This window comes from Adiantum capillus-veneris, chromosome 4, assembly GCF_014529385.1.
Source record: "Adiantum capillus-veneris isolate H3 chromosome 4, ASM1452938v2, whole genome shotgun sequence".
In the NCBI taxonomy this organism is placed as follows: domain Eukaryota; kingdom Viridiplantae; phylum Streptophyta; class Polypodiopsida; order Polypodiales; family Pteridaceae; genus Adiantum; species Adiantum capillus-veneris.
Window position 1 is genome coordinate 91537253 of NC_140934.1, and position 13571 is coordinate 91550823.

At 41.2% G+C, this 13571-nt stretch overlaps 1 protein-coding gene across 1 annotated transcript; it reads left to right on the top strand.

Moving 5' to 3' along the window:
- Positions 1 to 452: 452 nt before the first annotated feature.
- On the top strand, positions 453 to 1334 carry LOC147459590 (uncharacterized). Its single transcript, XM_086511615.1, has one exon. The coding sequence runs from the start codon at positions 453 to 455 to the stop codon at positions 1332 to 1334; it is 882 nt and encodes a 293-aa protein (XP_086367741.1).
- Positions 1335 to 13571: the final 12237 nt, after the last annotated feature.

Below are 13571 nucleotides of genomic sequence, written 5' to 3' on the forward strand. Positions count from 1 at the left end.
AATCCCTCCAAAGAGCGGATTTCCACCTGTAGCACCTCAATCAAAAGGCTTAGTTTATCAGGTAGTTAAAGGGAGCTCACACACTAATTTGCTGATATTGTGGAGTAAGTCCACCTGGCAGCACCGGCCAGTGCTGATGTAAGCCTATAAGGCAAGAAAGTGTATCTTGATGTAGGGGGTACATGCTATATAGGAAAGAACGCGGGCCTGAACGAGGGCAGAGGTTTTGCGTCCAATCTTGAGATCAAACGCACTGTGTATTCCACATTGGTGGAGGCGGCGGGCAGCAGACAGCTATCTGTTGCTCTCCAGCATAGCCCGCCCCTGTGCATCTCATTCTTGCCCAGAAAATGAGTCATCCTCTCTCTCCACACCAAGCACCCAGCTCTCCTCACTACGAGGATGCATCTATGCATCCTGAGTTCACTACCAGCAACACACAAATGGAGCAAATGCTGCAGACCATCTCCAACATGATGCTTCACGTTAGCCACACAAATCAGGCATTGCTCAATTACCTGTCCACTGCTGCTCCACATACGCAGAAACCCGATTCCAAGATTAGGCCCAAGTCTTTTTCGGGGTTTTCGACCGAAGATGTCCTCACATGGTTGGACCACTTCGACAACGTGGCCAGTTATCATCGCTGGTCTGATGATCGCAAAGCGATGGAAGCGCGCACTTTTCTCGAAGGCGTGGCCGCGACTTGGTTCATCCAGCAACCGGAGGACGTGAAAAGGGACTGGGGTATGCTCAAATCTTTACTAATTCAAAATTTTGCTCACCAGAACATTACCCAGAGTGCTTTACAACAACTGCATGTTTTAAAACAACAACAATTAGAGCCTGTCGCCCAATTTTCTGTCAAAATGAATCAACTGCTTCTTCGCGCCGACCCTACCATGTCCGAGGAAATGAAACTCTTCTTTCTTTGGCCTCGTCTGCGACATGACATTTCTCGACGTGTTCGTGATCAGGGCCCTACTTCATTTCATGCGGCTATTCAAATTGCACAACGCATTGAAGGTACATTGCAATCTGACATTTCTACTGTGTTAACATCGCAACCTTCTGCTCAAAGATCTGCAGGAGACTCACATCCGACACCCATGGATATTGATATTCAAAATGCTCAAATCAACTCAAGGCCGGTCAACTCCAGGAGAGCATTACCTGATCGTGATGCTCAAGGACGTCCCAAGTGTTTTTACTGCAACACATATGGCCACATTAGGTGGCATTGTTGTCGGCTCCAAGCAACTCAACAACATCAAAATGCACAAATTCAACTGGCTGATGCTGCTGCCCTGGCAGAACTGCGGGAAAACATCTAGGCGGGATGGTGGTGGAAGAGCATCACCCGCATATTCAAGCAGCAGCATCTTCCGGGTGCATGGTGTGTTCATTGCCAGTTCAAATCGAGGACACATCACATGAGGCACTTCTAGATTCTGGGAGTACAATCTCTTCTATTAGTCAGGAGCTAGTCCAGCGATTAGGCCTTCTCACCAGCACAGCTCCTCCAATCACTGTGTTGTTTGGAGACAACAATCAAAAGTATCATTCCCACTCACAAGTTTTTTGTACATTCACAATAGCCCACAAACAATTCACTCATGCATTTTATGTTTTGCCTAGACAGTTGTTTCCCCTTACATTAGGTTGTGACTGGTTTGTTAAGACCAAAGCTCAATTACACTTTGATTCTCAGCATTTAATTTTACCAAACACAGTTCCCCTTTCAATGTTTTGCTCACATCGAGGGCCAAATTTTGTGCATGCACAGTATGTTGTTGTAGATCAAGATACACGTCTTCGTGACGTCCGCATAATGCTACATCAATTTCCCAAACTGTTTAGGACACATAATTCCCCAATCAATCTTCCTATCACGCATCGTATCAATACCAGTGATGCTCCCCCAGTACGCATGGCCTCTCGCCGTAGGTCTCCTTTAGAGAAACAACGCATCAGTCTGGCAGTCCAAGATATGCTCAGAAAGGGAGTAATTAAACCCTCATGTAGTGATTGGGTCTCCGAACCCCATTTGGTTCGGAAGGAAGATGGCAATTACAGATTTTGTATTGACTTTCGGCCCATCCATGATCTTTACCCCTTACCTAGAATAGATGACCTGTTGGATCAACTGGGAAAATCACAATACTTCACATCCCTTGACCTGGCCTCCGGGTATTGGCAAATCCCTTTGCACGCATCTGACACCCACAAAACTGCTTTCCGAACACCTATGGGTTTGTACGAATTTACAAGAATGCCGTTTGGTCTATCTGATGCAGGAAGCTCGTTCCAGAGAACAGCCAATAATATCTTTGGCGATGTCATCGAACAGGGCGTGGTCTTAGTGTATTTAGACGACATTCTCATCCACACACAGAGTTGGGACCAGCACCTAGAAGTATTGCGGGAAGTCTTGAAGAGAATTCAGGACTACAAACTCCAGTTGCAATTCAAAAAGTGTAAGTGGGGCAGCACCAGGCTTAAATTTCTGGGTTTTATCATCTCCGCAGCAGGCATACAGATGGATCCTTCAAAAATAGTTGCCATTCAGGATTACCCTCCTCCAACTACAGTTAAAACACTCCAAAGTTTTCTAGGAATGGCTAATTTTGCCCTGCGTTTTGTCCCCAACTTGGCTTCCATAACCTATCCTCTTCGACGACTGCTCAAAAAGAATACTAGGTACAATTGGACATCAGCATGTCAGCAAAGTTTTGAAAAGCTCAAGCACGTCATAAAGGAAGCAGCTCTTTTGGCTCACCCCGATTTCCAAAAGCCATTTAAGCTTCAGACAGATGCGTCAAATCAGGGTTTAGGAGCAGTGCTCCTCCAGCAAGATGATCTCTTGCGATGGCAGCCTATTTCATTCATCAGTCGGTCCCTTACACAGGTTGAGGCTAACTACTCGACAACTGAAAAGGAGTTTCTCGCCATAGTTTGGGCTTTTCACAAGCTACATCCTTACCTTTATGGGACGTAGGTAATGGTCGAAACAGATCACAAGCCTCTCATTCATCTGTTGCAAAAGCACCACCCTCCTGGGCGATTACTACGCTAGGCTCTTGCTTTGCAGGAGTATCGGTTCTCCATCAGCTATTGCAAAGGCATCCACAATTTCGTGGCTGATGGGCTTTCTAGGGCTGAACACCAAGCAGCACAATTCACCCCCCCTCCAGCAAATCTACCAGTAGCACTCAATCAGATGACTGCCTTGCAATAGCAAGACCCCGAAATTCAGCATATACTCCAAAAGCTACGGTCAGCACAGTCCACAAACCATCAGCAAAGGTTTATGGTATTCGATCAGGTTTTACACTATGTTTCTGAGGGCCAACAGCCGCGGATTGTGGTGCCTATTGCATTAAAACCTCTCTATTTACAATTTTATCACGCTCATCCCATGTCAGGGCATCTAGGCTTTCACAAGGTTTTAGAAAAGCTGCGCCTACACTATTATTGGCCAAAGATGAGGCAGTCAGTCTCCGACTTCCTTCAAAGATGTGAGACATGTCAAAGCACTAAATCTCCCCCTCGGAATACAGGAAAGCTAGCCCCAATAGTGGTCAGTGAAGCATTTGAGCTGGTGGGCTGGGATCTACTGGGCCCTTTCCCCACATCTGTTACAGGTAATCGTTATATTCTCCTCATCATAGAATACTTAACTAGGTGGTGTGAGGCAATTGCGCTCCCAGATGCAACTGCATCTACAATCGCTACAACACTCTTACAGAAGCTTATTTTCAGCCATGGATGTCCTAGACAACTCTTATCTGATCAAGGAACACAATTCAAGAGTGAAGTCCTCGCGATTCTAACAAAAAGTCTGGGAGTAGCTCAACTCTTTGCTTCCCCATATCACCCTCAGACTAATGGTTTAACAGAGCATTTAAATCGAACACTCAAGCAAGTAATTGCTGCATTTGTAGATCCTTTGCATCAAGACTGGGATCAAGTGTTGCCGTTTGCAGTACATGCATACAACACTTCAGTCCAGGCTTCCACACGAGTTAGTCCTTTTCGAGCTTTGTATGGGCGCGATCCTTGCCTTCCTCCTGATATGGCAACATTACAACTCACACCATCCAAAGCAGATGCGGTTGACTGGCTACATTATCTCCAGCAGCAACAACCTCTTCTCCGTAGAGCCCTTCTTCACAATTTACACATAGCACAAACCCGTCAGAAAAAAGCTTATGATGAAGGCCGGATCTTGGTGGAATACCCAGTGAATGCTTTAGTACTACTGTACTGCCCCATCCGACGCCCGGGTTTGAGTGAATCTTTGTTACATCGTTGGGTTGGGCCCTACAAAATCCTGCACAGGCTCTGCACCAACACCTATAGATTGCAGCGATTGTCTAACAACCGTATCACCACTGCTCACATCACGCGCATGAAGCCTTATCACGCCCCTTCACAGATGTGATGACCCCCTTCTTGTGTTTTTGGGGGGAGGTGTGGAGTAAGTCCACCTGGCAGTACCGGCCAGTGCTGATGTAAGCCTATAAGGCAAGAAAGTGTATCTTGATGTAGGGGGTACATGCTATATAGGAAAGAACGCGGGCCTGAACGAGGGCAGAGGTTTTGAGTCCAATCTTGAGATCAAACGTACTGTGTATTCCACAATATTTTACAGATCACATCATGCTTTAAGAAGCCTACAAAGCAGTGGACCCTTGAATGTTGTGAAGAGTGACTTCACTGTAACTAGTGAAGAGGTGCTTCACACAAAAAAAAAAGTTCTCTCGTTTTACGAGCCATGTACGAATCACATGAAGTTCACAATGGAATGTATGGAATATTTGTGCCCAAAAGCACCATGTACACGGGTTCTAGACACTGCTCGAAGGAGTCCTTCGTGGTAAGACCATCCATCGTCATAAGCACGCGCATCACAAGCATCGTAAATAAAATGCATAATTACTTTGCACCATTAGCCATGAAGGCCACACCCTCGACAAGATGGACCAATGAAGATCAAGATCTATATCAACATGAAGATCATGAAGAAGACATCGACACACGACGAAGCTCTCGACATGAAGACGAAGACGGTGAAGGGGGCGATATCGACAATCCTTCAAACTAAAACCCATGAATGAAATTTGTATCACCCTAGGTCATTAGAGAACCTATCTTAAGTCTCTTTTGTGAACCATAGTGATGAATCCAGTAGAGAACCGCTATGATGTATCATGAGGCATTGAACCATGGTTGTTGAATCCGCTGAGAATCGTCACGATGTATCTAGTTGGGAACCGTGAAGTGTTAAATCCAGTGAGAACCAACTTGTTGAATCAAGGTAGTTGAATCCTATAAACCTAGGAGTGTTTTATGACAAAAACAAAACTACTTGTATTTTGCCCCAAGCTTTGGCTTAAGGGGGCGATTGTTAGGGTAAGCCCACGCTTGTGACACCACGCGGGAAAAGCCCCTAGCACTTGCATGGCTATTAAGCTGCCACACCTCTTCACAAAGAGCATTCCACCTAGTAGGTTATGTGGCACACTTCCATGGCTTATTCTATTTCTATATCTATAGCCTTCTTGTACACAATTTCCAACCCACTTTTTTTGAATTGATGCTACTCTATCACTTTGGTACAAGCTCTTGTCTATTGTCTATATCTTAATTAAGTGACTATTAGCATAATCATGTGATTATGAATTCTACTAACATACATCCTCCATAGCTATTAACCTTACATCAACATGGTGTTAGAGGAGAGAAGAATAACACATGCACTAGGTGCGATACCCCCTCTGCAAGAGTGATCATTTTCCTCTTGCACATACTTATTTATAGATTTCTTGAATGTTCAAAGTGAATACAGATTATCCACCCGGATGTACAGTGACCATGGTTCACAAAGAGAACTTTAATAATAAAATTTTTCTAAATGTGTTATCCTTTTGTATAGTCCATTGATTGTTTATGCTTTTGCCATCTATCAGCTATGCAATAAATAAATCATAATCAATTTCCACCACATGCCTCCCCGTTAGAAAGCAATTTTCTGCAATTGCAAAGATAACAATCTACAAACCATCCTTGTCACAAACAATGGTTAAGATTGTGTGTGAAAAATATAATGTATCAAAATAAAAAATCCCACAAACATATCTCTACAGAACAGCCTACAAAAAGTAGTGAAACCTTTTAAAATGGTCTATGATACAAAGGCAGTGGTTCCGATGGAGTTTGCAATCCCAAGTCTTAGGTTAGCAATGGAACATGGCATTCACTTCAACACAAGTATTAAGCAATACTTAGATGAATTATGGAATCTGGATGAGATTTGACAATGTATCATGATGAAGCAAGAAGCCGTTCAGCAAAAAAGAAATAATTGCCATGATAGCAAGATCAAAGTTAGGGAGTTTAGACAAGGGGACTTAGTTTGGCTGTACCAGTCTAAGCTAGGACCAAAGAAACCAAACCTAAAAGTGGCTTGGTCAAAACCTTATGAGGTTAATTGGGTCTTCTCCAATGGCATAGTATGATTGAAGGATCTATCAGGGCTACTACTTGTGAAGGGTCTACACTGGCGCTAGGATTAAACTATATTATCCTAGGATAGAGGTAGCTCTAGCAACACAAGTTTTGGAGGTTAGTGTAGGATTTGAAGAAGAATCTCTAAACTTATTTTGGATTTTCAATATCAACCATTGTAAATTTTGAAAATATTGGGCCAAAGTTCAAAGAAAGAAGGAAAGAAAATGTAGACGGTGGAAACGGTCCCTAGGCTGGAATTTCAACGGGTAGTTGAACTAGTAGTCACTTAGCTAGTTACTATAATAACTTCATAGTAGACAGTTAGAGACCCATTTCAACACCTTTAAATAGAGGCCATTACTTCATTTGAAGGGCTATGATTTGGGGATGTCTTGATAGGTCTTGGGAGGACTTGGGGAGTGACACACTATTGTACTATGCTCTTGTACTCTTTTGCCTATAAGCCCATAACAATCCTTTGACTCATGTTGTACTTTGTTCTAGTTGTCCCCTAATCTAAATAATCTTGCTCTAGTTCTACTTCCAATCTATGGAATTTACTACTTTCATTTCCATCTCAGTATCAGTGTCTTTGTCTGATGTGTTGCTTGAAGACTGCCTATTTGAAATGGCTTAACTAACTCTAGCCCAACTTGGAATAGAAAATTGGATTAGATTTCTAAAGAGACTACCTCATTCTAGGGTCCTTTAGGGAAAGGATAATATGCGAGTTTTTCCCCCCTCCACCCTTGTCTCTCACTACTCTCCACCCTTACCACCACCGACCATAGGTGGCACTTTTTTTTATTGCAATCCCTCTTGCTCCTCCACATTTCAACACCAACTTCTAGCCCGCGTCCTCTCTCAACCTCCAACCGCACCTCTCTCTCTCTCTCTCTCTCTCTCTCTCTCTCTCCATCTCTTATACCATCTTTCATGATTTCTTTTTCCTCCCTCTCTTTGTTTCTCCCTTCTCTCTCTCTCTCTCTCTCTCTCTCTCTCTCTCTCTCTCTCTCTCTCTCTCTCTCTCTCTCTCTCTCTCTCTCTCTCGTGTACCCTACCTCTCCCATTATTGTGCATTGAAGGGGTTCGATATAGAAAAATCATGAGCACTTGACAAATTACACATCTCTCTCTCTCTCTCTCTCTCTCTCTCTCTCTCTCTCTCTCTCTCTCTCTCGTACCCTACCTCTCCCATTATTGTGCATTGAAGGGGGTGGATATAGAACAAGCATGATAACTTGACAAATTACACATCTCTCTCTCTCTCTCTCTCTCTCTCTCTCTCTCTCACCCTACCTCTCTCATTATTGTGCATTGAAGGGGGTGGATATAGAACAAGCATGATAATTTGATACATTGCATCCCTTTTTGTAGACTTTAAGATTCTATCATGTAATGCAAAAGCTGATGACTCTAGTAGTGTGTGGCACTTATACTCTCAAACTTGCAGTGAGAATAATTTGTATAGTTGATGTCTCTTTTCCATTGCCCCAGTGTCTCGTCTCCCATTGAGGGGAGTGGGATCCAAACTGAATGATTGACATAGTGTATATCCTCAAAAAGGAAATAGTCTCGAGCATGTTAGAGTGAGTAAGGATTTCTTTTTTTGTGAAGAGCATGATGTAGTTTTTTGGGGCCAATGCTAGTGGTGTAATGCGTGTAGCATAGCATATTGGATTCCTTCAAAGACAAAATAAATTGGGAGTTGTGTGTGTGTGTGTGTGTGTGTGTGTGTGTGTGAGAGAGAGAGAGAGAGAGAGAGAGAGAGAGAGAGAGAGAGAGAGAGAGAGAGAGAGAGAGATGTTTAAACAATTTTTAGAGGGGTGTGTATGTCTGTGTGTGTGTGTGTGTGTGTGTGTGTGTGTGTGTGTGTGTGTGTGTGTGTGTGTGAGAGAGAGAGAGAGAGAGAGAGAGAGAGAGAGAGAGAGATTTAAATAGGTCAAAATACATGAAACCTTTTTTTACACAGTGTATAGAGGTGTGTGTGTGTGTGTGTGTGTAAGAGAGAGAGAAAGAGAAGAAGAAGAAGAAGAAGAAGAAGAAGAAGAAGAAGAAGAAGAGAAATTTAATGACGTAGGAAACTATTCCAAGAGACCATAAAGATCTATCCGCGACGAATAGAGTTGTTAGCTTCTAATCTAACAAGAGCTGGAGAAAGAGCATCAAAAGGGATGCCACTCATTTTAAAAGCCAATCAAATGTATTAAACCCCTGTGTATCACTAAAAATCCCGCAAATTCCAAAGCCGCTGTGCCAATGAGTCTAAAGGGGTTGAGGGCCTCCAAGTTTGTTATCATATGCAATTTCTAACCTTTGTATTGAGCCCATTAAATAGCTAGGAATCCATTCTTTGAACCTTGGCTAAGATATAAAAGCAAAGTTTTGTAATTTAAAACCTAAGTTTTTGGATAATGGAAGTAAGCGTTTGCTGTAAACGCTCAATGTGAGTCTATTGTTTCTTTGATTCTTTGTCTCTCTTGTACGGTGTTGCATTCCTACTCCAAGATACCAACGCATTCGCAAGTGAAAGCTCTTCCATTTGACGTTGTTGGGTGCATTTTTGACACCCTGTTTTTTGTAAATTTGTAGATATGGACATGATGTTTGATGTCAAAAGGGTGTGTGAACTTTATTTTTGTGGGTTTTTTAGCTTTCTTTAGCAAGCACAGGTACATGCAGGGAAAGTCACTAGTATAGCACTAGCTATCGGGCTATTGTAAGTGCTCGTGAGTGATCTTTTTAATTGAAACTTGTATATAACTAAAACTCATATACAAGTGTAGAAAAGTTCAGTCAAACACCAAAGGTTTGCAGGTTTTAGTTCATTGTGTCTCCTTGATAGTTTTTGATGCAGTTTTTTTGCCCCGCCTTGCCTGCTCTACGTGTAGTCGTGTTGGGACAGTTCTCTGTTTGCATCAATTTTGCATGTAGCGGCATATAGATTCAATTTCGGTCATCTTCAGCTTTCTTGCCAGTTATTTTTCAAGCTTTTAACACTAGACTGGTAACAAGACACTTTTATGTCCTTGGACACTTTTGTGTCCTGTTAAGTGACCATTTTGCTTGGATTATTTGAAGAGTATGAAAGTGAATTTGCAGGTGCTACATATCCACAAATTTTCCTTATGAATTGGAAAAAACTTGACATTTTGTTTGGAATATTGATCTAACCATTTACCTTACTCTTGCTTAACATTTTTGAACCTAAACTATGTGAAAAAACGGGTCGTGTTTTTGGATTTTTTCCATTATTTTGCAGCTATACTACTCTAAACTTCATGTTTGTGAGGTTTAGATTTCTAGAAGATAGGCCTTTGTAGTTCTCAATATGTTTTAATACTTATAAGAAGAACTAAGTGTTAAAATTGAAGTTATGACCAAATTACAAGAATTGCCTAATCCTTTTTTGGTCAAAATTAGCACTTTTTATTATTTTTTGGGTGGCTTTCTTGATATCCAAATGCAATTTTGATTGTGTTAGTGTCATGTATAACATAAAGCTAATATTTCTTTAGTTTTGGGGGACCTAATATGCTTTATAGCATAGTATATGATGATGGTTGAGTTTTTCGATTACTGAAGAATACGAGACATTTTAGTGTAGCAAGTGTAGCTTTTTCAGTATTGCTAGTTTCTTAGACCAATTGTGTGTATTTTGTAGGTAATAACCATACCTACTCATAAACTATAAATTTGGCTAGATATTGAGTAGTTTCTATGGGATTCTAGAGGTCCTAATGCTAAACCTAGTTTTTTCATGTTTATTGATTTAACACTTCATCATTGTCCCCAAGGTTCCACTTAGCAAGAGACCCATTATTCTTTTGACACGCTCCATGGCCCCTTTTGGATCCAAAGGCCCAAAGGGAACTAAGAAAACATGTATATAGTATTCGTATTGAGTGTGACTATAGAAACTTTGATAATAGTCCGCAGAGTGGCAAAAATGCAAATTTTTGTACCTAGTTTTATTGCCCCAAAAAAAAATAGTGAGGAAAAAGTAACCATATGTTTTAACCACCAACCCATCGAAGTTAAGGGGAATTTATCTCATGTCCTACAAAAATCCCCACTCTTATTTACATGAAAACAACCGTAAGAAATGGCTGTTTTGTGAAAAATTCCTTGGTTTATCAACTTTGGAGACTTGTTGTGACCAAGACATGAGAAAGTTTACAATTTTTTTTTTCCCATATGTAGTAGTCTTTGAACTATAGGCTCAAGAAAGGATTTTTCAACTACTATGGTTTTGGATTTTTTTTCCAAAACCCTAAAAGGACACTTTTATGTCATATTAGGTTACTAGAGTAGTGTTAAAGTGCCCCAATTGGAGTTGTACTCTTCAAGTTACGACTACTTCTCTGCAGGGTTATGTCTATGGCAGCTTAGTGGAAAATTGTGTGCAAACAAATTGGGACGGCATGTATCTATGAATTGTGGAATTTATGTTGAAGTTGTGGGTTTGTGATGTTCAAATGTGAAAGGGAAGGCTCTTGTATTCATATGCATTGGTCAACGTGTGTTGTAAATCCGTGCTTTAATAGGGTTTAAATTCTCCTATGTGATATGGTCCTTTGGGTGGGCATATGCTAGTAAAATCCCAAGGGAGCATAGGACTTTTGGTTGGGGTTTACTAAGATTTTTTTTGATATACTTTTTGCTCCTGAGGTTGAGGTTTGAACTCTCTTGGGCTATAAAGCTATAGAGATGTCCCACTTTTTCTTTTGCCCAATAGTTTTTTGGTGCCTGCCACCAAAGAATCGCTTCAAGCTACCTTCAATTTATAGGTTTTGGAAGACATGGTGTTCAATTTTTTTGATTTTAGTGGGAAATCAAATGAAAGTTCCAAACGTTTCATTGAGAGAATGGAGTTTGTTTGCCTTCTTAATGACAAGAATAACCCACTGTTGGTGCTGCAAATCTTCTACTTTTGTTTGAAAGGAGATGCTAGGGAATGGTTGGAAGTCTATGAAAAGGAGCTACAATCAACCCAACCTCTTCAAGTTATGACTTATAAAATAGTAAGACATGCTTTTCCTACAAAATTTCAATAGGTGGAAGACTCACAAAAGGTATGGCATACTATTCAAGGCTTAATACAGGGTGAAGGCCATACCATAGAAGACTTTGTGAAGGCATTCAATGTGTTATGGATAAAGTGGTGTACATCTTTGGGGGACTGAAATTCCTCTAGCCATGTTGAAGAAGGATAGGTTTCTTACAAAATTTAGGAGTAGTCTATGCTTTAATTTAGAGATTAAGCAGCCAAGGACCTTTGAGGAGGCATTTGTAATTGAAAAGAATAAAGAGCAAAAAGTAGAGCGTCTTCATCAACTTGGAATCAATGTAGAGCCAAAAGTTGAAGTGAAAGCAAGGGTTCTCATCAAGGAGCCGGGTTACAAGCTTCTCATGATGTGAATGCTTTTCACAAGGAGATGCAAGAGGTTGCAGGTCTTACAAAGAATCTTATCGTGCATATGATGCAAGGTGGAAGAGGTCAACACTATGGATATGGACGTGGCTATGGAAGCAATGAGGGATTTATAGGTGGTAGAGTAAGAGGCATGGCAGGAAGAGGGGATATGTTTCAATTTTATAATTGTGCTAAATGGGATCATAAAAGCCCTCAGTGTGAAAATCCAAAGAGAATTGGTGGTGACATGTTTCCTCTTCCTTCACAAATTCCTACTCGAGCTCAAGATTATGGTATTGAGATTAAAGGGGAAGCAGGGCCAAGAGGTTTGAGAGCTGAAGAGAATGGAAAAACAAAGGTGGTAAGTATAATTTGTTTGGAGAAGAAATAGGATGATTTGAGAGCTATGGTCATGCTTGTAGGTTAGAGGGTTACAAGAGATCATGACATGAGCGATGCAAGTCTCAGCCATAAAAGAGGGAAATAGGTTGAAACATGTAAATGTAAAGAGAAGAAGGAGAGAAAATCCAAGAAACATTACAATGCATCCAACTTCCCTTTGAGATAATCTGAACCAAAATATAATTTAAGAGCTGATTTGGTGGGTAGAAAGGCTAATGTTACCTTTGGGCAAGTCATGGAGATGTGTCCTAAGTTAAAGAGGCAATGGAAGTATATAGTCAATCCCATGAAGAAGGAGCCTAAAAGAGGGTCAGTGAAAGTCCTATCTTTGAATGAGCTACCTAATATATGCCCGAATATGGATGCATGGCATAAGAGGAAGTGCATTGGAGAGTCTTATATTGAAGGAGGTGCACAAGTTTGGCTATTATTCAAGCTTTTGTATCAAAGTTGGGACTCAACATGGTGAAGAATCCAGGTTTTTGCATAAAGCTTGCCAATCAATCAAGGGTGAAGTGCTTGGGAGTTATAAAGGACTTGGAGGTGGATGCATTTGATGTTAAAGTGTTGGTCAATTGTCATGTTATGCCCGCATGTATTGGTTCTTTCCCTCTCATCCTTAGAAGACCATGGTTACAGGCAACCAGAGTTGTACAAGTTTGGGGACATGGTACCATCACTCTCTACAATAGAAGGGGTGATAATAAGAGTTTTGACATGGCTAGCAAGAAATATTTGGATGCTAATTTTGATGAGAGAAATGATGAATAAGAGTGCTCAAGTCAAGAAGAAGACAAAGGAGATGTGGAAGTGAGGTGGAAGATAGCAGCAATAGTGATCTAGATGTTTCCTCCTTGTTTCTTGAGGAAGAGCATGATGAGAAACAAAGACTTCTTGGCCTTATGGAAAATAAGGATATCTCTAGTTTTTATGAGAAAATTGAAGAGCTGATGCAACCCAAAGTTCAACCTAATGTCAAATAGGAGCTGATACAAGATATAATGTCTCCCAACCTGACTAGTCATGAGAAGGGTGAGTAGCTACATATGATCAACAATTTCCCAATTTATTCATCACTTCTTAGGAGGAAATTAGAGGCTTCAAAGGAGAGGAAATCCACATTCCAATCAAGGAAGGAGCTTTGCTCGTACGCCAAAATCTAAGTAGAATGGGACAGGTACAACTTAATGCTTTAAAGGAAGAGGTAGACAAGCTTCTCAAAGGAGGTTTCATATGTCAT

Coding starts and splice junctions, on each gene's coding strand:
- LOC147459590 (XM_086511615.1), top strand. CDS start 453: ATGCTGCAGACCATCTCCAACATGATGCTTCACGTTAGCCACACAAAT.